The sequence below is a fragment of the Perissodus microlepis genome, chromosome 18 (assembly GCF_051167445.1).
Source record: "Perissodus microlepis isolate ML-2025 ecotype Zambia chromosome 18, ASM5116744v1, whole genome shotgun sequence".
NCBI classification, from domain to species: Eukaryota; Metazoa; Chordata; class Actinopteri; order Cichliformes; family Cichlidae; genus Perissodus; species Perissodus microlepis.
The window spans coordinates 13,916,939-13,943,469 of record NC_140478.1 but is presented as its reverse complement, the minus strand read 5'-3'; the positions used below and the strand labels follow the sequence as shown (position 1 = coordinate 13,943,469).

Genomic DNA, 26,531 nt, shown 5'->3' with positions numbered 1-26,531 from the left:
GCACCTGCATCAAAAATGCTGCTGCTTTTATTACCAGTTGGTAAAATTTGTATGAAGAGCCTGACAGGGACACGGTGGAAGAAATGTGGAAATAAGGTCACCAGTCAAAAGCAGATGAGGGGCGTTGCAGTTATACGTTAAATGTAAAGTGAAGTGTAAATTTTACTCAGTAATGTGTTTTATTAAAAAAAAAAAAAAAATGAATGCACAAACTGTTTGCTGGGTCAGTATGTATCACCAGAGCATGCCACTGAAAACCTGAATAATGAGGCACCTCTATGGCTTTGGTTGAACACGTATGCCAAAAGACTGCAGAGGTCTGGGTTCAGTTCCACCCTGAATGCTTTCCTGTTTGTCAACCCTCTTGCTCTCTCTCCTACTTTCCTGTTTATTCTCTACTTTATTGTCCAATAGATGTTAAAAAAAAGGAAAGAAAATAAAAACATGAATAAGAGAAGCCCATAATACGAAACCATTAAAGAACTTTTTTAGGAGTTGCGTTAGTTTTGTGGTACGTTAATATGGATCCACCAAGCATATAATATAATATAATATAATATAATATAATATAATATAATATAATATAATATAATATAATATAATATAATATAATAGTCTGCAAATCCCCAAAATACAGCTTGCTATCCTGGCTTGGTACTGGCTATGTGTGGTTTGTTCAGTATGGCTCCATCTATTTCTTGAAAATGTCCCAAGCATATTTTTGACAGGAACTCAAAAAAAATTGCATTATTTATATTTAAATAATATACTAGACAAACCCCATAACCACATATGTGTGATCAAAGACAGATCTGCTTCTTTCCAGGCTCTTCTTCACAGGGATTAACTAACAAGAAGAACATATGTTCTACATATTAACCGCTCCGAAGCAGAGGCTGAATCACGCTATTATTTGTCCTCATTAATTCTCCTACAAATGAAATACAGAACCAGGCATCCTTAGTAAATTGCACACTGCAAAATATCAGTTAGGACAAATATTTCTATGTCTTTAATTCATGCTTTGAAAGTCGTTTCAAGGGATTCGGAATAAACCATCTGTTAGTAGTCTTTACTTTTCCCACATCATATTTTGCACCACTGTAAATGCGCGAATAGCTTCATCACAGTGCTCGCTAATAAAATTGACAACATGCGAGCGGGACGGAAAATAGATGGAACGTCTGATGCTGACGTTGGTGACGTCTCGCTGTTTTGTTCCTCAAGTCCAAAGCCATGGGTCGCAGGGCCTCCCCTCTGCTTCTCTGCCTCCCTCCTCATACACAAATATCCCTCAATCTCCTGTTTGTCTCTCTCCTCCTGCACCCCCCTCACCCTTCCTTCTCCTCCCATCTTGATAATGCAGCTCTTTTCTTTGTCACTGGGTGGAGGGCTGCCCTGAACCAACATTGTGCCCTATGCTGGCTGTAGTGGGGGGCCCTATTGTGTGTGAAGGAATGGCGAGTTAACACCCATGTCTGAACTCTCTCAATGGCTGCATTGTGTCTGAATCTTCCTCCGGCTCGCTGGGCTACTCCCGTTGCTCCTTCCATTATATGATGAAAACACGCACATTACTGCAAACTTAAATTTCCTAGCAAACTATCCCATGACTGGCTATAACTGTGTTAATCGTTTTCCAGGAGAACACACCGAGCTGAGTCTCTCTGTAGCCAAGTTTGATAGAAACTAGGGACAGTGTGTGCAGGTTACTCGGGGAGGCTCCTTCAATTCTTATTTTTTAAAGAAAAGAACAAAGAAGCACAAAGGATTATAGCGTATTAGCATGATAACAGGTTTCAGAATACTTTTATAATATTTCTACATGCATATTGGTACTGTTGTTAATAATTCCTCATGGTTAAGGTTAAATGTAAATGATTTTAACGTGAAAAATCCATATTTGTGCATAACATTTTAGAAAAACGAACAGAAATTGATGCTTCTGTCTTTCATACAGCATGTTGAGAATTTTTATTTGTTTCTGTACAGCAGTGGGAGCCTTGGGGCGGGTTACAAAAGAGCAAGTTGGCGTTTTCTTCCCACGTATTTTTAATCAAAGTGTTAGTGTTTGCATTTGCATTTGCATTGAGCAGAGGGATGCTGAATGCCAAAGGTGAGATTTTGAAAAACACTCTCTATTTTCCCTTTTTCAGATGGAAACAAGGGTGGGTGGTTGGAAGGCTGGATAAAGGCTGCTGGATGACTGAACTCAGAGACCCGGCGCAGCTCATCATCATTGCCATGGGCTCTTGTCTTCTTCCTCTCCTCCTGTGGCTTGTACCTCCATCCAGGGGTCCAGCAGAGCCAGTGAAGCCCAGGCGGGGAGCTAGTGAGTGGGCCGGGAAGGATGGAGAAGGTCCCCAAAGGCTCAGATCACCTCTGGAGCTACCGGCATGCAGGAGAAATCAATATGAAACAGAAAACCTTCACAGCTCTGAGTGGGGTTTCCTGTGTTTTAAGTGTGTGGCCTACGGGCCTGCAGACCTCCAAAAGACAGGTCCTGTGTGGTTCTCTCAGCTGCAGCCCTGGCTCCTTGGACTGGACCTCAGTCCCAATCTCCACTGGCTGTGTGTGTGGTTCTGCTGAAGGGGATTTCTCCCCAAATAATACCCAATGCCCAGAACGTTGAAAGACTGCCAAGAGGGATGCTCCTTTCTCTTGCCTTTTTTTTCCATCATAAGATTGACGTATCCCCCCAACCTCCTGCCTCGGGCTGATAAAAAAAACAAAAAAAACACACAGTTCGGGAGCTACTTTTGACTCATTCTCCATCCTCGACTCGCCCGTTGTTTATTCCCCCAACTAGTTTTTACATTTGACAAAGAGACAGATCTTTATTTTCTCTACCACTCGCTTGGCTTGCTGTTACTATGGTGAGCTGTAGACACGTGTCTGTTCAAACAAGAAATACTGGCACACGAAGTATGAGCTTTGAGTATGATCCTTTTTTTTTCTCCATGATGTCTATTATTCAATTTCAGACTGTTTAAAAAAAAACTGACTGAACAGCAAAGAGGGCTGGAGATCATAGAGCAGAGAGACCTTGTAGTGGAGATGGTAAAATGGCAAGTATCTCTCTTTAGCACTTCACATTTTCCACTCTATGAACTACTCTGAATGTGCTGTCATTACATCACACATTGCCTAAAATAGCCTGTGACAGGGAGAGATGGTAACTCGGCATCCTTTGAGGCCGATTTAGGATTACAGCTGTGAAAAAAAAGAGGTGTTTCTTTAATTATAAGATGCCACTCGTGCTTTCAATCTCTACTCTCGCTGTATAATTCTTATCTACATCACAGAGCCGTGTGTGTGTGTGTGTGTGTGTGTGTGTGTGTGTGTGTGTGTGTGTGTGTGTGTGTGTGTGTGTGTGTGTAAATGGACTGTATATGTTTGGCCTTGAGTGTTTGAGCTGCGAGCAGCAGCAGCAGTGTACACCCACATCTCCCAAACTGCTGTCGTCGTCACAGTAATGCAGCGTGGTTGTTTCCATCCAGATGGGCACAGCTTCAGACAAAATGGCCGCCAGTCTCTCCCTCTGCCAAAAAATGGCGAGTGCATCCCCGTTGTCTGCCATCTGTGCGTCGGTTAGCTGTTGTCGTCGAATGCAAATCAAGGCTAATTGCATTTGCATAACCTCCGAACATCACGTCGTCGGCATGAGCTGGTAATTGATCCTACGAAGGCGCGCGTTGGCGACGAGCAAGCAGGAGCGAAGTGATGTTTTAAAGCGTACTCCATGCCGTTTTTTGGGTTTTGGTGGGGGGGGGAGTTTCTTTCAAGGTGCGAGTATTCGCACCCAGAAATGTGTTTGATAGGTGTTCGGTCCATGCTAGATCAACTGTCTAGACATACTGTGCCATATGGTGCGCTTGCTTGCATGTGATTCCCTCGCATGCAAATGTGACACTGTACAAAAGATTAAGCTGGGGCTTTGTTTAATCAGATCGCGCTGTCACGCATGCACACTCGCAGTTAGGGGTTTTTTTTGGGGTTTTTTACACACAGACATACATAATGCACAGATGAAAGCATTAAGCAAACAGAGAGGCTCAGACATGCACACAGACTCTAATTAAGTAGGGATCCATAGGCCCAACAAACTCCAGACACACAGACCATAATAGTCTCATTTTCATGCACATGGGTGTCTGGTTACCATGGCACTGAACAAATCATGGGGTGACTGATTTTGCTAGAAAAGAGCTGCAGATGAAAAATATAAATAGGCCGCAGCACAAAAATTGCCGCCTGAAGACTGGCGGATTGTAGCTTTGAAGTATCGCATGAAAAACGGGAGACGACTCAGCTGCACCTATTTGAGACTTTGGAAATGCACCTTTTTATAAAATCGGGGGGGGGATACAGAATGCGTTTGATCCCGTAACCATGCATAATAGCATTCAGCACAGCTCCTCGCAGCCGCTTTGTGTAAATGAACATGTCACGTTTTCTGTATTACAGTTACGGCACTGCGTCATTGTGTAGTCGCATCTGATCGAGCAGGTCTTGTTTTTCGGTGTTGGGGGGTAGTGGTGGTGGGGCCGTTAATTCAAGCGACAATGCGGCGCTCGCATTTGCATTTGCCCATCAAGGCAGCTGCTGCTGCGCCAGTACAGTTAGGTCTACTGTGGGCAGCAAAATGGCGGTCACGCAAATCATAGGGTCTGTCTGCTGGTCGTGGGAGCTGAGGAGAGGAGAGGGAGGAGGCGTGGGGGTGGGTTGGGGTTGGTTGGGGTGGGGGAGATTTTGGGGTGTCTGGTTTGGGAGAGGGTTGTGGGGTCTAGACTGTGGGATGGGATTGGCGGGGTGTGCACAGGAGGGGAAGATGGAGTTGGGGCGGGGGTGTAAGTGGAGAGGTTATTATTTGATGATGGGGGCGTCTGGTTTTAGGAGGAACCATTAATGAGACACTGGAGGGTGGTGGTGGGGGGAGTTTAGTTTGTCTGCATTTGTGCAGATTTGTCTGCATTTCGGCCATTTGCATAGAACGGCGAGGGTGCCCATATGCTGCGCGGCGAGGCAAATTCAGTCACAGTCTTTTGTAGGTCTCCCTCGCATGATCACACGAGAGAAGAGAGTGTTGCGCCCGTTCGTGTTTGGCGGTCACATTATTTGTGGGAGAGCAGCAGACGCGCGCTCAGAGCCCGTTTCTCACAAAAAACACGTAAACACCCCTACTACACAGGAGCCTCGTGTTCGTTGCATCACCGTTTCTGTCCAGCCAATGTGGAGCTGCTTTCAGCCAATGACAAACGGCAAAGAGTCAGGAAGAGGAAAGAAAGGCGAGGCGAGTCATGAGTTTACCCTTGATGTGCTGGAGAAGAGGGAACAAGCAAAACAGAGGGATGCAGAGGATAGTGGGAAGGGGAATGGCGACACGAGACCAGCGCTTTGCAAGATAGCGGACCGAGTTTCATGGTGAAAGAATACAGACGTTTATTAGAAATATACATGATCGCCGTGCTGTGCTGAACAAAAGGGTTTTTTGTGTGTGTGTGCCAGTCAGACTGATCAATTTGAGAGGGAAGAAGGGAAAAGGAAAGCTCGCCACCCCCCCATAGTATGCACTGAGCTGTGAAGACAGTGCATGAGGCCCACAAATGTCAGACAGTCAGACACAGATACAATACTGATCTCCATAATTACCTGTATGAATACAGCCGTGTTTAAAGTGTGATTGTCCTCCGTGCAGGAGGTCTGAGCTCAGAGCGTGGGAATCTAGCGAGCAGATATGCAGAACAGTCGGCTGCCGGCGAGACAGCCTCGGGAGCATGAATGCTGTCGTAGCAGGTGAAAGAGGACCCTAGAGTTCATGGGTCAAGGCCAGTGAAGGGGTTGTCTGGTTCATGACTGTGTGTGTGTGTGTAGGGCCTCTCTGGTTGTTGTCTGGGTCTTGCAAGATGCAAATGAAGTTTTGAGACTGTTTGATAAGCACTGCCGTCTATTATTAGCTCAGTGTGGTTGTTCAGAGAGGACTGGGCGTAGACTTGGACAAGCGCTCCTTCATCATCTTGTAGTCACAGCAGAGTAGCAGACAGGCAGATAGACAGGCCGCCTAAAGTCAGACCTCCCCTGCTGAAAGTGTGATTGTGTTGTCTGGAAGCCTTTTCTCTCCACATCTCTGCTCTCTGGGACATTTCTTCTCTGAGTGACATGTTGGTCTCAGGCTCTCCAGTGTGGTGCCTGTCTTTGTTTCTTGCTGACTGACTGCAGCTTTGTACCAAGACTCCACATTTCCATGATGAAGGAAATCCGGAGTCCTCTGGTTTAGACCGTTTATTCACATGCCAAGTTTACACCGTTTTGTTACTATTCTGTTAACAAAATGGGAAAGGCTGACGATACTCTGTAGCACAAAAATGTAAAGAGTAAGTCAATGTTATCTTTAGTTATTACCCAAAAAATGACAGTTATCTGGGCAGTTTTCACCAAAGGATATGCTGGTAATAATGTAAAGGACTTCTACACGACAGTCTTTTTTTCTTTCAACATTTTCAGCTTTAAGGACACTTAAATCAACATATTTACATCTTAGAAATGTTATATCCTGCCCTTAATTATTATAATACATATTTATTCAGTTGATTTAATGCAATATTTAGATTCACATCATCTGACCTGTCTTTTGAATTGATGGTTCTATAAAGTATTTCATGTACATAAAAATCCTAGAATCTTTTTCTTCATTATTGTCCAAAACTATAAAAAAAAAAACAGTGAAATGTTTTCTGATTTAAAAGAACATCTACAATGTCCATGTTAAAATTTTGTATTAATCCAGATCTGATTAGTCCCCTAAAAAACTGTATTTACTGTTGTTAGATTAACACTTGCCAAAAACCAGTGACCAGCTGATGATGAAAACTGCAATTATATACAGATCATTAAGTACACCTGTTCAGCTGCTCATTAACACAATAATCAAATCAACCAATCATATGGCAGCAACTTGGTCCATTTAGGAATTTAGATGTAGTCAAGACAAGCTGTAGAAGTTTAAACCGAACATCAGAATGGGGGAGATGCTTGTTGGTGCCAGACAGCCTGGTCTGAGTATTTCAGAAACTGTTGATCTACTGGGATTTTCCCACACAGCCATCTCTAGGGTTTACAGAGAATGGTCTGACAAAGAGAAATATCAAGTGAGCTGCAGTTCTCTGGGTGAAAATGCCTTGTTTATGCCAGATGTCATACTGCTTTGAGCTGATAGGAAGGCAAGAGTAAGTTAATAACTTTTTACAACCTTGCATATCTTGTCTGATGAGTCTCTCTATTTTTGCCATGACATTCGGATGGTAGAGTCAGAATTTGGTGTAAACCACAAGCATGGATGATGTGATAGTCTAGGGGATATTTCCATGGCAAACCTTAGACCCCTTAACCTGACTGTTTCCAGCAGGATAACGCATCATGTCACAAAACTAAATCATCTCAATCTGGTTTCTTGAACATAATGAGTTCACTGCACTCAGATGGCCTCCACAGTCAACAGATCTCAATCTAATAGTTTGATGCTATTATGTAAATATAGATCAACATATCTCAGGAATATTTCCAGCACCTTGTTGAATCTATGCCACCCAGAGTGATGGCAGTTCTGAAGGAAAAAGACAACCCTCTACTAGCAAGGTGCACCTAACAAAGTGGCCGGTGAAGGTAGATGTGAATTTATAAAAATGTACATCTTCATTAAGAACTAATTGTGCTAAACCCTCTCAGCCTGGTCCTGTGCAAGCTCATAGGAGCACATATCTTGGCGTGATGCGTTCGTTGTGCGGCTAAAGGTGCGTTACTTATGGTATCCCTTTAAGAGAGACAGCATTACCTCATCAGGAGATGTGTAAAGGAAGGAAGTGAGTGAATGGGTGTAGGAGCGCAATGCTAACTCTCTCCATTCCTTTATGTTTGGGGATCCAGGCTTCATTAGCTCTACAGAAAGGGACAGCTCCCTCCCAGTCCCCTCAATAGACCCATAGACCTGTCTCTGGCAGAGGCTCTGGCTCAGTGGGGAGTGTGTGTGTGTGTGTGTGTGTGTGTGTGTGTTTGCATGTGCTTTTCTGATCCATTGACACACCACTCATAGTTTCCCACTCATGCCCAAAGGAAGCCTGGCATGGACACTTTTAGACTCTCTCGCTCTCTCTTTGTCCCTCACTCTTGTTCTCCCTCACATTATTGTCTGCTTCACAAATTTTTTTTTTTACTCCTCTCACAGAACTGGACATTCAGTGAAGAGCCATATGCTGTACAGGATACAGACTGTTATATTTGTCACATTTTCACTTGAATCAGTTAGTGTTATCTTTTTTTTAATACTTATATACATATTTCTGATTTTGCATGAAGCTTCTACCTTAAAAAAAGGGGCGAGAATATTTAAAGTTTTACATATTAATGCCTGCATTAATCATTCCTTTATCTTCTTTCATTTTTATGCTAAAATCCATTCATTACTTTTATTGACAGTATTGGGATTCTGTTGGAAAGTATTCTTCCATGTACTTGCATGTTCTGTGGAGGGGGTCTGACCACAACAGTGGTCTCCGTCTGGTTAAGGCTTAGGCTAAAACACCCTCAGCCATGTGACATATATTTTCCTCATGTTTCTTTTCCCTTATTTTCCTCTATATTAACAGCGGCCACAAAAATCGACCTTAAAAAACGATATCTCTGTATCCAACTAAATTTAATTCTAATTAGAGTAGCTTACCTTGTCACACTGCTTTATACTGTCAGTTGGGTCAAGCACACTGACGAATGTGATGCAGTTTGTAAAAAAGCATGAATAAAAATCTAGAAACACAGAAATGCAGTGATTTCCCTCTACAGTTAGCACTGCACGTCTTTTTTTCCCCATCTGGCAATGTGTGCAGGCAGCTATTCGGGGTCCTCGCCTAGTGAGAGCCAGGAGACATGTGTATATGTATACATACACATATATATATATATATATATATAGGCAAACGTGCTGGATGGTGGTGGGATGTCAGACATGATTAGCATGAGCAGCTGTCATCGCTTCTTCATTTCATTGTTGCGGTGCTGCATTAATGAGCCAACTGCGCATTAGACTGTCTGTGATACACACATATGTACGCTCACACTCAAAAAGGTGTCATAAAGAAAGAAAACTGAGAGAAAGCACACATTTTAACTTGAAACACTAACCTCTGGGCTCACGTCATTCATTTGCTCGGCGAAATGAGGCAACAATGATTAAGGCTTGGCGTTCATGTTCAGCTTACCTGCTAGTGATTAGTTACTCTTTAAATATTAATTTCTGGTGGACTTTAGGGTCATATCTCCAGTGGTTCAAGACGCAAGTGAAAGTAGAGTGAGGGAAACTTTATTATACCTGGGGAGAAATGCAAGCTTTTACTCAGAAATAGAAGAGAGGGAGGAGGAATGAGAGTACGACACTGTACTTGTCCTGGTTTGTGGTTCCAGAGGGATAGAGACACTTTTGCATTTCCCTGCAAAATGCGATAGGATGAGCCCTTCAAACACACATGCACGCAAGTACGCATGCAAACACACACACACCTTGTTCCCTGCTTCTAAGTGAACCAGGACAAGATTTCTGCAGCTTTGTTGTTGAGGCAGCAGGAAACTTATTGCCCTAGATTTAAAGCAAACCTCCTGCATGCATGCAGCAGCTAACCGTTAACGCACTTTTCATGAATTCATCTCAAAACCGTCCTCGTCACAGATTCATGTCCCCCTTTTTTTGCCACCAATTCTTAATTATAAGCAGCATGCCCGACACTCTGAAAACTTCATGTGTGTATATTCGCGTCCTCACACGTAACGGACAGCCCCTGACCTCTGACCTCGTCCTGCTGCGACGCTTTCATTCCCATAGGCTGAGGCTACTCGCACACTCACTCACACCGCTGGCTCTATTGGGTTAGCTGTCACTCGGCCACCCATTCAGGGCTCAGTCACGGCCACTTAGAGCGCAGCAGACTCGGGGATTCAGACGAGCTGTGATCCAATGACATGTATTTATAATGAGGGGGCTGCAGGGACGTCTTTGTTGGACGGACACAATGTCAGCATTAGGGTGTGTGTGTGTGTGTGTCGGGGAAGGTGGGGTTGAATATAGAAAGCAGGGAACTAGAGGGAGAGAGTCCACTTTACACCTACCCACACATACACCCTCCTCATCCAAATTCAGGCTTTTTCTCTATTTATGCCTCTCTTACTTTATCCACTCTGTCACACACACACAAACACACACATTCACTCCGTCTCTATGGAAGAAGATTTAACTCTTTTCTGTGAGAACATCCTTTAGAGGGTGACCTTGTTCTTGGGAAAACAGGAAGAATTTGGGGAAAAGTGTGTCCTGCACATAGGAGAGGTTGGAGAAGTTGAATGTCAGAGCTGGCATTTAGTGTTTTTGACCAAGTTAAGCCTCAGATGTTCTCAAAGGCAAGCTCTTGTGACGCCAGAGCTGAACATTTTGTCAAACGCGATAAATCAGCGTTACATGCTTTTGCTGATATGAGGTTTGCACGCTTGCTACTCGAAGACGCTCTTCTTTTGAAGTTTTCACAGCGGTGTCGTCTGAATTCTCTGATTGATTAAAATAAACTTTGATAAACGTAAGACACGAGAGTTAAAACTCTTCCGCTCTGCAATCAGCCGCATTCATCGCACATCGTTAGGTGTCTCGCGTATTGACCTAAACAACAGCCTATTCTCAATGTTTGAGGTCAATTCCCAATTACTTCCTAAATGGACTGGTTTTTCTGATAGAGTCAGTGTGACTTAGCAATATACCATGAACATATGCAATGTAATATTATTTTCTAAGATCTAGAGTTACTTTCTCACAAATACATTAAACCCTTTGTAGTTTTTGTGGATTACAAGACTGTACAAAGGACAGAGGTAGGAGAAACATGCCTCTCAGCTGGAAAAAGTCCATCACTTCCTGTGCCTGTCCATCTTTCTATGCCTCATATTTATATTTTTGGATCCTAGCATAAAGTTGCTGAATCATTTTAAGGATTGCAGTAATGCATTAAGCCCCCATCCTTCGTTCCACAATTTTTACCAATTGCTAATTATAAAAAAGATCAGAGTTGCATTTTAATCAAATAAAAGTCAGCCTGATAGCTTTCTCTGGTCGCTCCAGCTCTGATGTCTTTGGCAGGAATGCAGTTATATTCTTCTGCGTGTGTGTCTGTGTGTGTGTGGTTATTGGAGACAGGACTGTAGGCTCCCCTCTGCATACATTATCTGGTTGTTGGGACAGCGTAGGCAGGAGAAGAGCCCTGGAGAGCCCTACAGGCTCAGGAAGGCCCCCTCAATTGCCCAGTGTCTGAAGCCCTGAATCTACCCAGGGACTGCAGTCTAGCTCTGATCGCTTCAGTCATAACTAGCCTCTTCCTCCTCCTCTTCACAGCCCACGCACACCTTGATTTTTCTGCCGCCCCATCAATCTGTACTGAACCAAGACACTAGCATTTCAAATCTATCAAATTTTAAGCGATTTTTGATTTCGCAGAAGGTTTTTGTTGACAAATTTAACTTTGTGAAGGTGGTGGGTTTCCCATTTGAATTTATGGTAACGATTAAAAGTTTGGACACGTTCAGATTAATTCTCGTTCCTCTGCTTGTTGGTTTTTTTTATGTTCAGACATGACGGTGCAAAAACCAGACGCAAGTGTGTGTGTGTGTGTGTGTGTGTGTGTGTGTGTGTGTGTGTGTGTGTGTGTGTGTGTTTAGCATAATTGCAGAGTTCCCTGTTGACTCTGTGCCCTTTTGACGCTCCAGACGTTGGAGGTCAAAGGTGAAGGAGTGCAGACTAGAACACAGACAGATATTAGTAGTCATGAGGAGGGAGTCTCCCCCTCGTCATACCCCACCCCTTTTTTTGTTAATGTAGTCCAAATCTGTTTCAACCCTGCCTGTGAAGAAAAATATGACAATTTCACTCTGTCTTTTTATTCCACACCCAGTTTTTATCTCTAATTTCTCATTTCCTCTGTCTTCATCTCCTCTTGCAGATTGACGGCGCAGGAGAAAAATCTGCTTGTGTTTGGCTCAAAGACCGGGCCTGTTCATCCACGTCTGTTGTTTTTCTGGTGTACAACAAAACCTCAGAAACAAAGATTTTGTTGTAATATGGGTTAACATTGATATTTTAAAAACACCAAAAAAATTGTTATTTCATTGTCTCTTAAGATGTACTTTATTGCCAACAAGCATCTGGGGTTGAATAAAGAAATGTATTTAAAGCTTTTAAATATATATTGTTTATTGAGAGCCTTGTTTTTTTCTTGCTGTCCACTGCTGTATTTGACGCTGGTCATTCGGCATGAGTATAGAGAAGAATTTGAACAAATTTTTTTAATAAAAAGTCAGATTGATCACACCGCACTTTTATTTTTGTGCCAGTTTTACAATAAAGAGTTTGTGTCTAATGTATATATATGTGTGTGTATAAACGCGCTTTCAATAAAGTAACATTCATTTGAACCTCCTATTTCCAGCTTTTTTTTTTATTACTTAGTTTTCATTCTAAATGCACATTTCCCTAAAATATCTAAGAAGTCTAATTTGGGCGTGAAGCTGTCACATATTTTGATAAAGACCAAAAAATGATGGTGAAACTGATTTTTTAACATTCAGTTTATTTTCTCACATTTATTTCATTCATTATCATAAGTCTAGCGCACTTATAGCTATTTACAAAACAACACTACCTCCAGTGTCTTGTTACATAAAGAAATATGCAATAGAGAAAACTCACACAATAACATTTTCACTACAGTTATTCTGACTTTTTGACAAACGTGGAAGTTTTTTTGTTTGTTTTTTTTATTTGATTTGTCTCAATTTGCTGGTTTAGTGCAGAGGAATAAACAGAAATATTAAATCTTTTTGTTTTTACTTTTTAAAAATTATTTTTGTGTAGGCCCACACATGCTATTTGCTATAAAAGACTGGTCTGTTTGTGACTTTTTAAATCAAACAGTGAATGTAGAATTGTTTTTCTTCTAGCTCAGGAAAATTAGGCCCACACCAAACTGTGCTCAGACTCAGAGTGCAGTAGGTCAGGAAGATTGAAATATTTGCATTTTAAACAAACCGGCTTTTTGAAGCATTTAAACAAAAAGGAAAAAAAAAGATCGGGTTTTGAAGTTTTTAGCTAAATATCTTTGACATGGTTAAAAAACAAAAACGCTCGCTATACTGTCTACAGCATAGTTTTAATATTACTAACCAGAAAAGCAGGTGTATTTTAATTCAAACACAAGGAGCTTAATGGTATATTATAATTCAATTTTTTACTTAAATTTTTAGTAAACTTAAAAAAAAAACTGCGCTGTTTAGAGATGGGGAAAGCACAGTGAAAGAAATGGTTCTTCTGGTGCTTTTATTTCAGGGAAAGAGGCAATGAGAGAGAGAGAGAGAGAGAGACTGTGGAGCCGCCATCATCTGAATGAATGCAAATTGGCGCTGCCTCCATCCGGCATCATGCCAAGTATCTATAGCAACCACATCCTCTGACAGCCTCCATCCATCCCTCCCTCCTTCACTCTCTTGGCCTAATTAGTCCTCTATCTTCCCTATAGCTCTTTTCTTCTGGTGTTTTTTTCCTCCCACTTTCCCAAAAATCTTTGCACAAAGGAGTGTGGACCGAGCTTCCTGCCTGGTTTAAGAAGAGAACCCCTTTTTTAACCTAATTCAGAAAGATGCACAGGAACACAAACACCCAAAAAATCAACCTTAAATAAAATAGGTCATTTCTTTCTAGAGACTTCAGTGCCTTTAAATCTACTCTGAGATGATCAGGATTATAATAATTGTCCCCCTTTTTTTCAATTGTTGGGTATGTTCACAGTATTGCGGGTTTTTTTTCCTTCTTTCATGTGTTGCTGCGTTCACGGTCAAGTTCAACGCGGCAGAGCGGCCTCGGGCGGAGCAGCAGCTCCATCTGACCCAGTACACCTGCTATCTTTAGCCCCAAGAGCCGGGCTGCACCGCCACCTGCTGACCGACGTGTATTCCTGCAGCAGAAGGCGCTCAACCATTCATGAGGAAGCAGCGCCCTCGAGTGGTGATTAAATGTCATTACACGATAAACAGGCGTGAGAAGATCCATAAATATTTGGACAGACTAACATTAGTTTGAGTTATTGGATTTGTCACTAATTAGCTAACTCAGTGTTAAACAAGGACAATAAAACTAAATAGCAGCCTAAGGAGATCACTTTTGAAAAACAAGGATATACGTTCCACTGTCACTCTATTTTTTATGAATAAAGACTGTGTGGAGGCCAGGCTGTTTGAATCCGCTGCACCAGTGTTACCAAACGGCCAAGCTGGAGTCAGACAGTAGTTTTTCTTTATGCACAGGCTGTGGTCAGCTGAGCTGCTGCTCTGAGGTTTACTGCTCTTTGTGACTTTACACCACTGAATTCAGCAAAATGTAAGGAGACGTTTCACGAGCCATCTTTCCCCAACACTGTTTATACTATCTTTGTTGGTAAAAAGGCTGAATTCAGTAAATGAATCTAAGTATCATCAACTTCAATTCAAGTTCTTAATGTGTCCTAACTCTGACCATGAACACCACAGAAAACAGTCCAACACAGTGCTATACTGTTAATTCACCACACTACAGCAAGCTAGCCTGTTTATCCTGCTCTAAACTGCCAGTATTTTAATAATACATAGTTAACACACCCCAGTTTGTTTTACAGGACGTTTCACAATAAGAAAATAAATATATCGACTCATGTGGAGTTCCAATATCTGATTTAAGAATGATAACATTACATGTTTTACATTTCCAGTTTATCAAATGAAACTGAGCAGTCTTACCTTTAAATATAATATTTCTTCTTCCTCTCCAGTACTGTCTTTCTTACTTCGTTCACTCTGTGAAACAAGGGAGTCGTCTCTTTAGCTAGCGTGGTAAACTGCACAGAAACTGTTTTTGCTATCTGATATTTGATGAGCTGTTAAAAATGTTGCATTTGAAATTACCGGAAACTTAAAAATGTTACCCCACTTAAGCTAGCTCTTCTTCTGTACCAACAGCTAGCTAGATGCTGCAACAACCACAGCTTGGACAAAAACAGCCTTCCAGATCGTTTGAGGCACCTTTTCTTGACAAAGAAACACACAGATGTTAGTGTTGAATTTGTATATGTTTTTACTGTAACTATAAGTAAGTCTGGCTTGACACAAGTAATGAGATGGCAGTGCAAGTGAAGGTCATCATTAGGCTAAAAACTTAAATCTATCCAAGAGACAGTAAAAAATGTAGGATCAACCAAATCAGTAACCTGGTTTGTGCTGAAAAAAGAAGAAATGCACTCATCAGCTCATCAACACCAAAATGCCCCAAAGACCAGGGAAGACAACTAAAGTGCATGAAGACAGAATTATTGAATGTTAAGGAAAAACAACAACATCCAGTCATGAGACACCTTCGTGAATCATGAATGTAAATACAAAGGGTTTACAACAAGTAAAAACCACTGGTTACACTCAAGAATAGGAAGGTCAGATTATACTTATACAGTTTATCATTATACAAATGATTCAAGTGATTCATTGGTTTTGTAAGAAATTTAAATATGCAAGTAGCTTAACAGGTTAGGTTGGCTATCAAAATGGGATCTCCCAAGAAGACCAGAATCTATGAATATGTAAATAGTCTAGATTTGAGTCTGTTTTCATCAGGTTTGCACATCACACGTGTTTGAGACCAAAATTAGCTTTTCATAAGCAGGTATAGCTTTTCAATTCACTGTTTAAGTTTTTATAACTCTGCACCAACATCATGCTGACCAGCAAATGTTAAATATCCCCCTAAAAAACCCAAGAAAACTCAGTTTGAGGGGGGGAAATTCTTTAATATCAATCCAAACAACACTCCAAGCACAAAAATACATCAGTCTGGGACATTAAACCAAAACTAATGATCACAAATCAATGTGTTATCAACATCCAGTTTTATTGTAGACTTTGATGTTACAGACGCATCATCATCATCACTACAGGCCAGACACAGGTTGTGGTTATCAGTAGCTATGTTGACATTCAGTTGGCACAAATCACTAGAATTTAACAACCAGCTGTTGAGTCACATCTGCACCCAAACTGGAAAAACAACAACAACAAAAAACACCACAAGATAATCGGCTGTGACACACAAAGTAGAGTTATAAGTCTACATGTACAGGTTAAAACAATTAACATTTGATTTTACAAGAGGAAACAAAAAACACTCGCACTAGAGTAAGTCGTTGTAGTGTGTCAGTATTTGTTCTTGTTAAGCGCCTGTTGTGTTCCCATCTAAAGATCATTTTGTGTTAGACAAAAAACAAAAAAAACACAACTTTTTGGCATTCAATGATTGTCTGGAAACGGAAATCAAACAGGCTCTTCGTGTTATACTCATCTGCTGGTAGATCAGAGAAAAGATCATAACAATGCAACAATCACGGTTATTCCAATTTAAATCTATGGCGTGTTGGAGAAGGGGAAAAACCAAACCAGTAACTTTGCTTTTTTTAAATTCTGCCTTCATGGCTTTAAATAAGTCCTAAATGTGTTGGAATGAACTGGGAACTGAGAATCACCTTTCGTGGTGATTTACTCTCCAAGGCAGTTTAAGCTTTACAAAATTCACATACAAAACTGAACCTGAAGAAATACATTCAGCCACTGAGGACTAACAATTTCTAAACTTCAGAGCATCTGCTTCCTCTTACTGAGAACATCCAGACTGAAGCAAGGCTAGAAAATGGAAGAAACCTTCAGAAGGGTTAGTAGAAGCAGCTCAGTCGTAGTAAAAACATTACTATCCTTTGCTAGGCACTTAGAGTGAGGAAATACCCTTCGTTCAGGTTTCACTTAATGTATTCTTTTAACCAAGCACACTTTCATATGTGCTAATTACAGACCAAATTCTCATTGATCTAAGCTTTTCTTCTGCTACCTAAGGCAAGGGGTAAAGACAACTGATATTAAAACACTTTACATGCATCTGCCCACAGCTGATGGAGCAGATATATGGACTGGAGATGCTGTATGTCACAAATCTTCCTCATTTACAGAGGTCAACTAAAGTCAAAATATTGTGTTATGTTCAGGAGATCACCTGAACGCTACATTAATTCCAACAAACAATTTCCATGAGCAGACAAAGAAAATGAGAAAATGATTTCCAGAGAAGGCAGGATACAGGAGTGTAGGGATTGTAAAACTCCCTGTAAAACCTCCCCTCCCAGATATTTTTAAGAGCGATGCCAATATTTGTTGATTTAAAAATTTGATATATAGGCTGATATTTTCTTTTTCTTTCAGACATAAAAAACATAAACAGATTTCATTAACATTTGTTATGCTTAGCTATTTGTCAGTGTGTTACATTGTTCAGCAACACAGTAATGTAACGAGTTACTGTACTAAATTCAGTAATCACATCACGACGTGCGTTACAAATCTGCACAAAATGGGAAAATAGAAAAAAAAAAGAAGTGGATCTTACTTTACTTAGACTTCACCTCTGACATGTTTATTTATTTAAAAAGAAGTTTGTGGTTTCAATCCCAGCTGTGCTCATTACTTTTACTTTTATTTTGGAAAAACATGTTTAAAACTATCCAAAAAGAATAATACCTATATCACCATGAGTACGCTGATGTCTTGTAGGCACTAACAATGGAACAATTATCATTATGCTTTAGCAGTGAATCGGTCCCTGGATAAACCAACAAGTAAATTTAAAAAAAATAATAATAATTAAAGTGACTGCATTTTAATAAACTGAAACATTTTCCAAATCTCAAAAGCTATTTTCTAAACTATTAGTATTTCTCATGTTGTTAATTATTATTTGGTGAGGTTATCTGCTGGTCTAAGATCAGAATATTACTTTGGGCACTGTCATCAGTCAGATTAGGTTTTCTTGTTTTGGTGATTAATCTTCCCTTTTTTTAATCATCAATTAAACAATTGTACATATTTAAAAATATAAATCTTTCAAATTCACTGCTGAGTTTCAGTCACAAGCCTTGCTTCTTATTCCTGTTACAGATGACACCTCATGCCCTCTGCTCCGCTTGGCTCTACTCATCTGCTCACCCAGCTCAGCCGTTCTGCCTTGGTATGTAAGGTCCAAGTATAGAAACTATTGACACTGCTCAGGTTCTATGAGCCTGCATCAATACTGTCAAAATGTTCATCTGCATCATTCAAACAAGCTCCAAGTCCCATCTGCTGCCACAACTCTACATTAACACTTCTAATTGATATGTGACAATTAGAAAAACACGTGATTGTGTGCTGAGGTAAAGTACAATACTGAGAACTAAATTATCTTTGTAACAGAACTCAAATGATCTCTTCACTATGTGTTTGCATATTTCCAGTCAAGTTAGCAAATACTGCTAAAAGCTCTACACTGAGTCCTCCTCCCTAACCAGGAGATTTAAAGTCATTCCAGTGACATGTCACAGTCTAGGCTAGTGTCAAGTCACGTTTTTAAAAACAAAACAGCCGTGAATGGCAGCGAAGAGACAGACTGCACAGCTGTCACACTGGCAGCAAATGGAAGACACATTTGTGTAATGTGTGTACTTCGTGTGTGTCCAACATCAGTGACGCATACGAGGGTGAAGATATAAAAAATGCCTCTTGATATACTGTACTTTTTAAAAACACCACCACAGATAAATGACATATGTAAAAGCAACACCTCTCAGACTGTGTCAGCAACAATGTAAACGTCACAAAAGGGCTGTGTACATGTTTAGCTGTTCTTTCTAAATATCAGTGTGTAACATCTCACATTTGGGGGATTACCTAACTGCTTGATGTGCGTTACTTAGGGCTGAGAACCAATAAGCATATTTCCACTAAAACTGAGGCTACGTCCACACGTACCCGGGTATTTTTGAAAACGCAGACTTTTCTATGCGTTTGCACCTTTCGTCCACACGTAAACGGCGTTTTTGGTCACTGAAAACGGAGATTTTTAAAAACTCCGGCCAGGGTGGATATTTTTGAAAACTCCGTTTTTGCATTTAGGTGTGGACGAGAAAAACGGAGAAAACGCAGCGTCAAAGGTGTGCGCCTTTTTTGACGTCACACTGTGCGCCACGTTATTGTTTCGGTGAAATGAATTTCTACAATACTATTACTGTTAATTGTACTCTCTGCAGTGTTTAAATGCTTACATATACACACACAGTCACTGCCCCTCCACACATACTACTCGGTTCTGCTTCTATGCCTCAGCTTTGTTTACTTTTTCCCACCGAGGCTTCTAGACTTCTGATTGGCCAGCATTTCTGCACGGTTAGGAACATATCGCCACCTGTTGCTTTGGCATGTTCCTAGCAGAGTTTTCCTTCATTTCTGCCTTTACGTGTGGACGGGATTATTTTTTAAAACGAAAACGGAAAATCTCCGTTTTCAAAAATACCCGTGTACGTGTGGACGTAGCCTGAGACGCTGTAGTCCCAGGAACTTTTTCCCAAAGAACTACAAGGTTCCTTCATATTGTTACTTGTCTGTGTTTCTACAATACTCTCTTTTCCATTGATGTTTCAGAGCTTATTAGAAAGAAAAAAAACCATCCAAAACAGCCTCCCAAATGTTCCTAGTTCCTAGGGGAAGTGGTTCCAGCAGTGAAAAGGCCCCAATAGTTTAGCTGGAGTAACTGTAGTATCTGTATTTATACTTCAGATATGAATCTTTCAAAAAGCCTATGACATGATTAAAGTGAAAAACAATCGATATGTGACGAAAACTTACTAAAAAACACTATGGGCACTGGTAATTCTTTTTTGTTGGCACCACCATAAAACACAACTAAACAACTAATGAAACTGAATTCAATCTTCAGGAGTGCCACTGAAAAAAACACTAGACTGTGAGCTTTTAATATTTCAGCTCAAACTAAATCAAACCATTTGATAGCAGTTACAAAGCTGCTGTGAACTCACACTTAAACATACTACAACACCATTTATGGCATATCATTTGCATTAACTCACGTCATAACCTTTGGTATATTTTCTTAAAATAAATTTCCTTAAAACAAATCTCAACAAGGGCATATCTTACTCTTATTAAATGAATGCATTTTTTAAACTCATGGGAAATGAGTGGAAACCAGCACTGCACTGGAAAGTAAAAGATTTAAAATGATACACATGGCAGCTGTGTGTGTGCGTACCTTTTAACTCTCTGGATTGCAAATGTACTGAGAGGGTAGAACCATTGCAATTCATGTGTACACACAAACGTATTGATGATATTGCACTTAGATGTACATGACAACAAGGCGTACTATCCAACTTACCTCTGTTACACACAGACAAAGTGAGAGAATACATTTTTATTACCCACGCATCCTGAGCCACTGTGCTTTTTGCTTTTATCCAGCAATACCCATTTTTCACTCTTGCTTCCTCTTCTGTCTCACCAGAGTGGGCTTACAGGGATCTACTCAACCCTCTACCCCCATTTTCAACTCTCTTTGTCATTATTATGGAGTAGTATAACCCATTTGATGAAGCTTCTTCAAGAGAATCTGAGTGAGGTCAAAGGTGGTGAAGCTAATCCCCACTGCAATAGGTCCTTTAACCCAGTTCATACTGAGACCTTTGTAGAGTCCGCGGATAACCCCTTCCTCGGACACAATCTCCCTCATGGTCCCCAGGATGGTGCGGTACGTGTGACCTGTGACACCCGCAGTCTGCATCCGCCGGCGTACTACATCCAGAGGGTAAGACGCAGACTGGCCGATGAGACCTGCACAGGCTCCAAAAGCCAGACGTTCGTATGAGTAGGGCTGCTGGCGGCCGCTGTGCTCTGCATGGAAGAGAAACGTGTGAGGTTTAAGTACTGTACATGAACAGCAGCTGTGCACAGAAGGAAAGGAACAGGGCTAGATCAATACAGATAAACATGTGGCTGTTGAATACCTGCATGCAACTTCTTCAGTGTCTCATAGGTAAAGAAGCTGAGGCCAGCATAGGGGGCAACACCCAGTATGGTGGGAGTAAAGCCTCGATACAGTGTTTTCATGCCCTCTTCTCGAGAGATCCGCACAAACACATGCAGAATGTTACTGTACCTAAAACAGAAAAATATTAAAAATATAAATGTGTTTTAGTTAAAGATGGATGAGAAATTCAGAAGAAAAGAAAAAAAATTGCTCTTTACATCTTAGATCATAGAAGTTGACTCAGTCTGCACAAGGGTGCAGTTAAAGTCCATTAGAGGCTAAATAGGATCACACAATACCCCAGCTGACTATACAGTGAAGATGTGAAAATATGCTGTAGTAATATCTTCTGCATTATGGTTGCACAACCAACTATCTTTATTCTCAAAACAAATGAACAACATTTCAGGTTTTTAGTGATGAATTTGTCTAAAGTGACATAGTGACACATAAAAATCTATAAATGACTCAAGAAATTGATTTAAAACACAATTACACAGCTCTGAAGACAAAAGGAGGTCTAGCCCAGTACAAGCAAGGTGTACCTAATGTAGTGGCAAAGTGAGTGTATGTATAACTACCCTAAACATTAACCATGTTTCATGACCCTTGGATTGTTTTGCTGATGCTATTAACAAACTCCCCAACTATGCCCAGAAGACAATTTATAATAACTTCAAAGTTGGCTTACATTTCCTTTGGCGTTACAGCCATCCTCGCACGCACCATATCAAGAGGATATGTCATCATGGCGGCAGTGGTACCAGCCATGGACCCAGCCAGCAACCTTGGGACTGGAGGTAGGGCACTGCAACCAAAAAAAGGAAAAAACCCATCAGCACTTCAGCCCTTTTATGTCTTTACATAAGAAAACATTTCATAAACAAGCAAAACACAGATACGTACTTTCCCTGAAAGCCATAGTAGCCTCCCAGCAGGCCCTTGTACTGCTCGTGTGCGCAAAACTGGATGGCAGCGTACGGGATGACTCGCACCATGGTGGCAGAGTTTCCCCTCCACAAACTGAAGAAGCCCTCCTTCAGGTAGGTGCGGTAGATCAACCTGTAAGCTTCCTTTAATTCAGTGTGCACAAAGATATACTTTCTCACATTAACACGAAATGAACATGATGCACAAATATGTGTACCCAGTTTTATTTCTGCTAAAAAACAAAACAAAAAAAAAAAAAACGCTTATAAATAGGAAGCATGCTCAAACATACCTTGGCAGAGAATCTTGCAGAAGACACTGAAAAACAAAATACATAAACAATATAAAAACCATACCGAACCACCCTTATTTGTACAGCACTTTAAAATAAACCAGGGTTCACAAAGTGCTGTACACATACAAATGGCATAAACAGAAAATAAAATCAAAGATGTTAAAAATAGAGATTCTTTAAAAAATCTGCAGTGTTTCTAACAAGTCCAGTCATTTTTTAAGTAATATCAATAATATGATTTTTTAGGTATTTCCACACTAGTCCCAACAAGATGTAATCATATATTAATATATGTCATTTATTCAGGTCACTGTTGTAAATTAGCAGAGCAGCCAGCTTGCCTTGGAAGATGATTTTAGTTCTGTCCAATGGGGCGACAGCTGTCTTGGCTACAGCTCCTGCTAAAGCCCCCGAAAAGAGCGAGTTGATAACAGACCGAGTCTGTTTCATCCCCTGCAAAGACAAATGATCACATTTTAGGTTCAAACAGAGACAGAGACGCTGTACATTTGCAACTTGTTGTGTTTGCTATAGTGTTGATCAGTAAGCAAGGGTTACATCAGGATAACAGTTGACAGATAACTAACCAGCTAACAAAACCTCCCAAATAGAAGCAGATGTGGTTAAATGAAACAGAGGGGTCATGAAGCTCCAAAGACCTGCTCAGTTCATGAATTTCATTTTCAGCTAACAGAATGAGGGGTCTCTAGTGCACAGTACACACATGAAACAGAGGCACTAAAATAGTGTTACAATGCCACTATATTCTGAAAATAACATGACTTGATAGGATGCAATCACAGAAGTGATGGGACAACTGTGGGGGATGAATAATCATGTAAGAAAACCCATTTAAACATAACTGTATGGTAACATAAGGCATATTTATATCTCCATTACACACATACACAATTTTAGAAATGCATGCATGCAAATAAACATATCTAGCTAAACTGTCTAACTATTCAATTTAATGTAATTCAGTTAGTAAGATAAAGACCCTACAATAACGCAGATAAAACCCAAACAATTAATCGACCCCCTAACTGCAAAAACCTGGTAACAGTGTGAAGGAAAAACTCAATTTTAACAGGAAGAAACCTCCGGCAGAACTGGACTCAGGAAGGGGCAGCTATCTGCCAGAATCCGTTGGGGGTGACAAAAATGGCTGACTCCAGAAATAATTGTACAACCCCCTGGAATGTCAACATTAACACAATAATGACTTTTTTTCCTCTAAACACAATTAGTCACAATTAAATAAAATGTATTACCCAAACCTAAACTGTATGATTACCCTGATCCTGTATAAATGTGCTCACCTCTGACTGACTGGAGGAAGCCAGTGGGAGCACTTCACCCTGTGTGAGTGATGCCCGTTGTTCCTGGACTCCACTCCCCATCCTCGAGGATTATGAACCAAGCACGCTCATGAATTCAACCGCTGGTGGCAGCGGTGATGCTTGTGGGGAGTACAGGAGGCTAGAAGCTACAGGGAAGAAGGAAAAAGGAGGAAAAACAAACACAGTTAAGTTTCATGTCAGTCTAAATATTTTTAAACAGATTTTCCTGTTACAGCAAGGAAGTTGTTTGAAAACCCTTTTTCCTGGTATGCCTCACCTCAGAAAAAAATGTTCATACTCCACATTACACAACTTTTAATGAATCAGAACAAAAAGAATATGACGTCAGCACTGTCATCCACTCTTTGTTTATTTTCTCTAAAATATTCTTATGTCCTTTTACCTGATTGTCCACCTGCCACAGTTTGATAACCAGTGCTCTAATTAGACTGCATGATTATTTATGGCCTCAATGAATCATAACAAGTACCACAGAATCAAAGTCTGGTCTCAAATCTATTCTACTTAACCGCCCTCTTTCTTATATGCTTACAACATGAGTTGAGAAACAAGATGTTTATCTGTACACAATAAACTAGAAATACAATACACACCGATGTGAATAACTACCTCAAGAATGGCCCACTTACTCTGAACCACCTGCACTCATGAAAACTGCACACAGACACTGAGCTAAGTGGAGGCACAATAGATCACTCCTGAAGGACAGAGGACTTGTAGGTGAAAGGTGTCTGAGTGACACAAGCACTCCTGAATCCCCTCCCTTGCTGGAAACAAGTTTGCAGTGTAACCACAACTTTGAACATTCAGGACAATCCTCCAGATCTCGCCAATAAAGACAAGTTGACCTTTAGAAGACAAACATTATTTAGAGTGAACTCACCGATTTTAACAATAGAGGTATTTGCATGGCTTTAAAGAACTAATCATTTCACCACATAGATCACATATTCATGTAATGTTCAACCCATCCACTCTGCTTTATCAAGTCCAAAGCTATCAAATATCTAAACCTGAGCTGAAGGAACACGAACAACAAGATGTAAATTAGTAATTCACATCCAGTCTACACAAGATCTACAAGTTTCACACATTCAGAAGAAAGAATGAAAATGATCAGCAACTCTTTTTTTCTTTGGGTTTTCATGTGAAGAATTTTACTTATTTGTGTTTTTTGTTTGTTTTTTGTCGTCATGGGACACATGGATACTTCATCAGTATAAGATCAAATCTGCTTATGACTATGACTAATGTTTATCTGTTGTGTAACATTCATTTTATGCTGTATAATTCTTCAAGCATGATGAACAGCTGACTTACCCTAAAAGTTTTTCTTGTTTACAGTTTTGCCAACAAACTAATACTGGCACTGGTATGATTCGGTGATGATCTGCCCTTTCAGATGTATATTATTACAGAGAATATGGGTCACTTAATTTTTGATATACATACAGGCTCAGTACAGGATTTGTGGATGCTGAATATTTGTTAAAACATTAACAAAACAGCCCTTAGAAACACCAGAGTTCAAGAAGAAGCAGTGAGAGGAAAGAAGAAAATGAAGATGACGAGGGCAACAGTGAAACTAAACGGAGGGTCAGATCAAAAGTTGGGTCAGAGGCAGCAAATACTGGCAGCAGTGCAACAGGCCTAGGACTTCTTGTACCCACCTTTTCACAGCAGCCACCATCCCAAATCTCAGGCCATCTCACACCCCTCCCTAAAGCTTCTTTCCCCATGCATATCATCTTACAGTTCCTTATTCCTCACTTGTTTCTGTCCTGCTATGTCTTATTTGTGTGCCTTAGGCTTCATTACTCTGTAATACAGGACAGCATTCCCATGCTATACACATGCAGCAGTGGAGATTTTATAGAAAGTGTATTATCAAGAATAAGGGAGTCAAAAAAGGCAACTTAATACTTATGGGTAAAGCGTGGGTTTAATTTTGTGCTGTATTTATCAAGAATAAGTCCATGAAAATTATTGGAAGTCTAAGTGGAAAAAGTTGAGAGTAAAATATGACCATATGCTAGCTGTGGGAAACAGAAAATACATAAGCATAAATACTCAAAATTCATCACAATTATCTGCGGATTATCTGAATAATCAGCAAATGTAAGAGTGTAGTGTTGCTGGAGAGAAGTGGCTCATCAACATCATGAGCTGCTCATGTTGCCTGCCTCCTTAATACATCAGTTTTGTAACAGCGCCGTGTCCCATATGTTGCCATTTGCCTCGGCATTTATTAAACTGTAAACCAAAGCACGGTTACAAGTCAACATTACTGCAGTAGAAGTGGACACTCATTCATTAAACGATCACCATGCCTCGCCTTTCTGTTTCTGCCCGCTGCTTCAAACCTGTCGACACATGCCCGCAAACAAAACACAGCCACCCTCTGAAGCCAGCGACCTGTCACTGCTTACACAAACACATTTCTTACCTTATAAACCCGACACCGGCATCAAGAGCTGTCACGTTTTGATATCCCCTCTACTGGCGCGTTATTTCCAGCCGTTAGCAGCTTCTTCAGGAGTTATTTCTAAGTTAGCCAAATACCAGGTTAAGTAAGGTAAGCTAGCCGTTAGCCCGCCGTTTAATTCGCGTCTATTTTCTCGGTAACAGCGTACTGCAAATGTTAACCATGAGCTAATGTCCTGACTGGAAATGTGTCCTAATGTTGAAGGTGCCGTTTAAAATACGTTTCTCACATGCTCCAGAGCTGCAGTGACTCTAAGTGACAGGCTTTCTCTATTGTGGGCTCTGCCGTTACTACTCCTGTCAGCCAGGCGAGGCGGTTCGCAATGACCACAGTGAGGTTTGACAAGGGCGAGCGCAGATGCATTGTGGGAAATGAAGTCTCAGTGAGGTGCGGCACACTTGGATAGGTCAGTTAGAGGGGCGTGAGTAGGAGAGCCACTTAGCAGGCAGTGCTAGCCTCCTG

General features: G+C 40.8%; 1 protein-coding gene and 1 long non-coding RNA gene across 7 annotated transcripts in view; one reads left to right on the top strand and one right to left on the bottom strand.

The window, feature by feature from the left end:
- Positions 1-12,495, top strand: part of LOC146367509 (uncharacterized) — a 28,656-nt gene extending 16,161 nt beyond the window's left edge. For all 6 annotated transcript variants that reach the window (XR_014797559.1, XR_014797557.1, XR_014797561.1 and 3 more), the window contains 2 exons: positions 2,157-3,068; positions 12,024-12,495. This is a non-coding gene — a long non-coding RNA (uncharacterized LOC146367509). The remainder of the gene's footprint in view (positions 1-2,156; positions 3,069-12,023) is intronic.
- A 3,371-nt stretch (positions 12,496-15,866) lies between these two features.
- Positions 15,867-26,488, bottom strand: slc25a42 (solute carrier family 25 member 42). Its single transcript, XM_084912751.1, has 8 exons — positions 26,031-26,488; positions 23,543-23,709; positions 22,562-22,673; positions 22,218-22,243; positions 21,902-22,068; positions 21,687-21,803; positions 20,973-21,124; positions 15,867-20,859 (listed from the first exon to the last, which is right to left on the bottom strand). The coding sequence occupies exons 2-8, from the start codon at positions 23,621-23,623 to the stop codon at positions 20,534-20,536; spliced, it is 981 nt and encodes a 326-aa protein (XP_084768877.1). The 5' UTR covers positions 23,624-23,709; positions 26,031-26,488; the 3' UTR covers positions 15,867-20,533.
- Between the last annotated feature and the right edge of the window lie 43 nt (positions 26,489-26,531).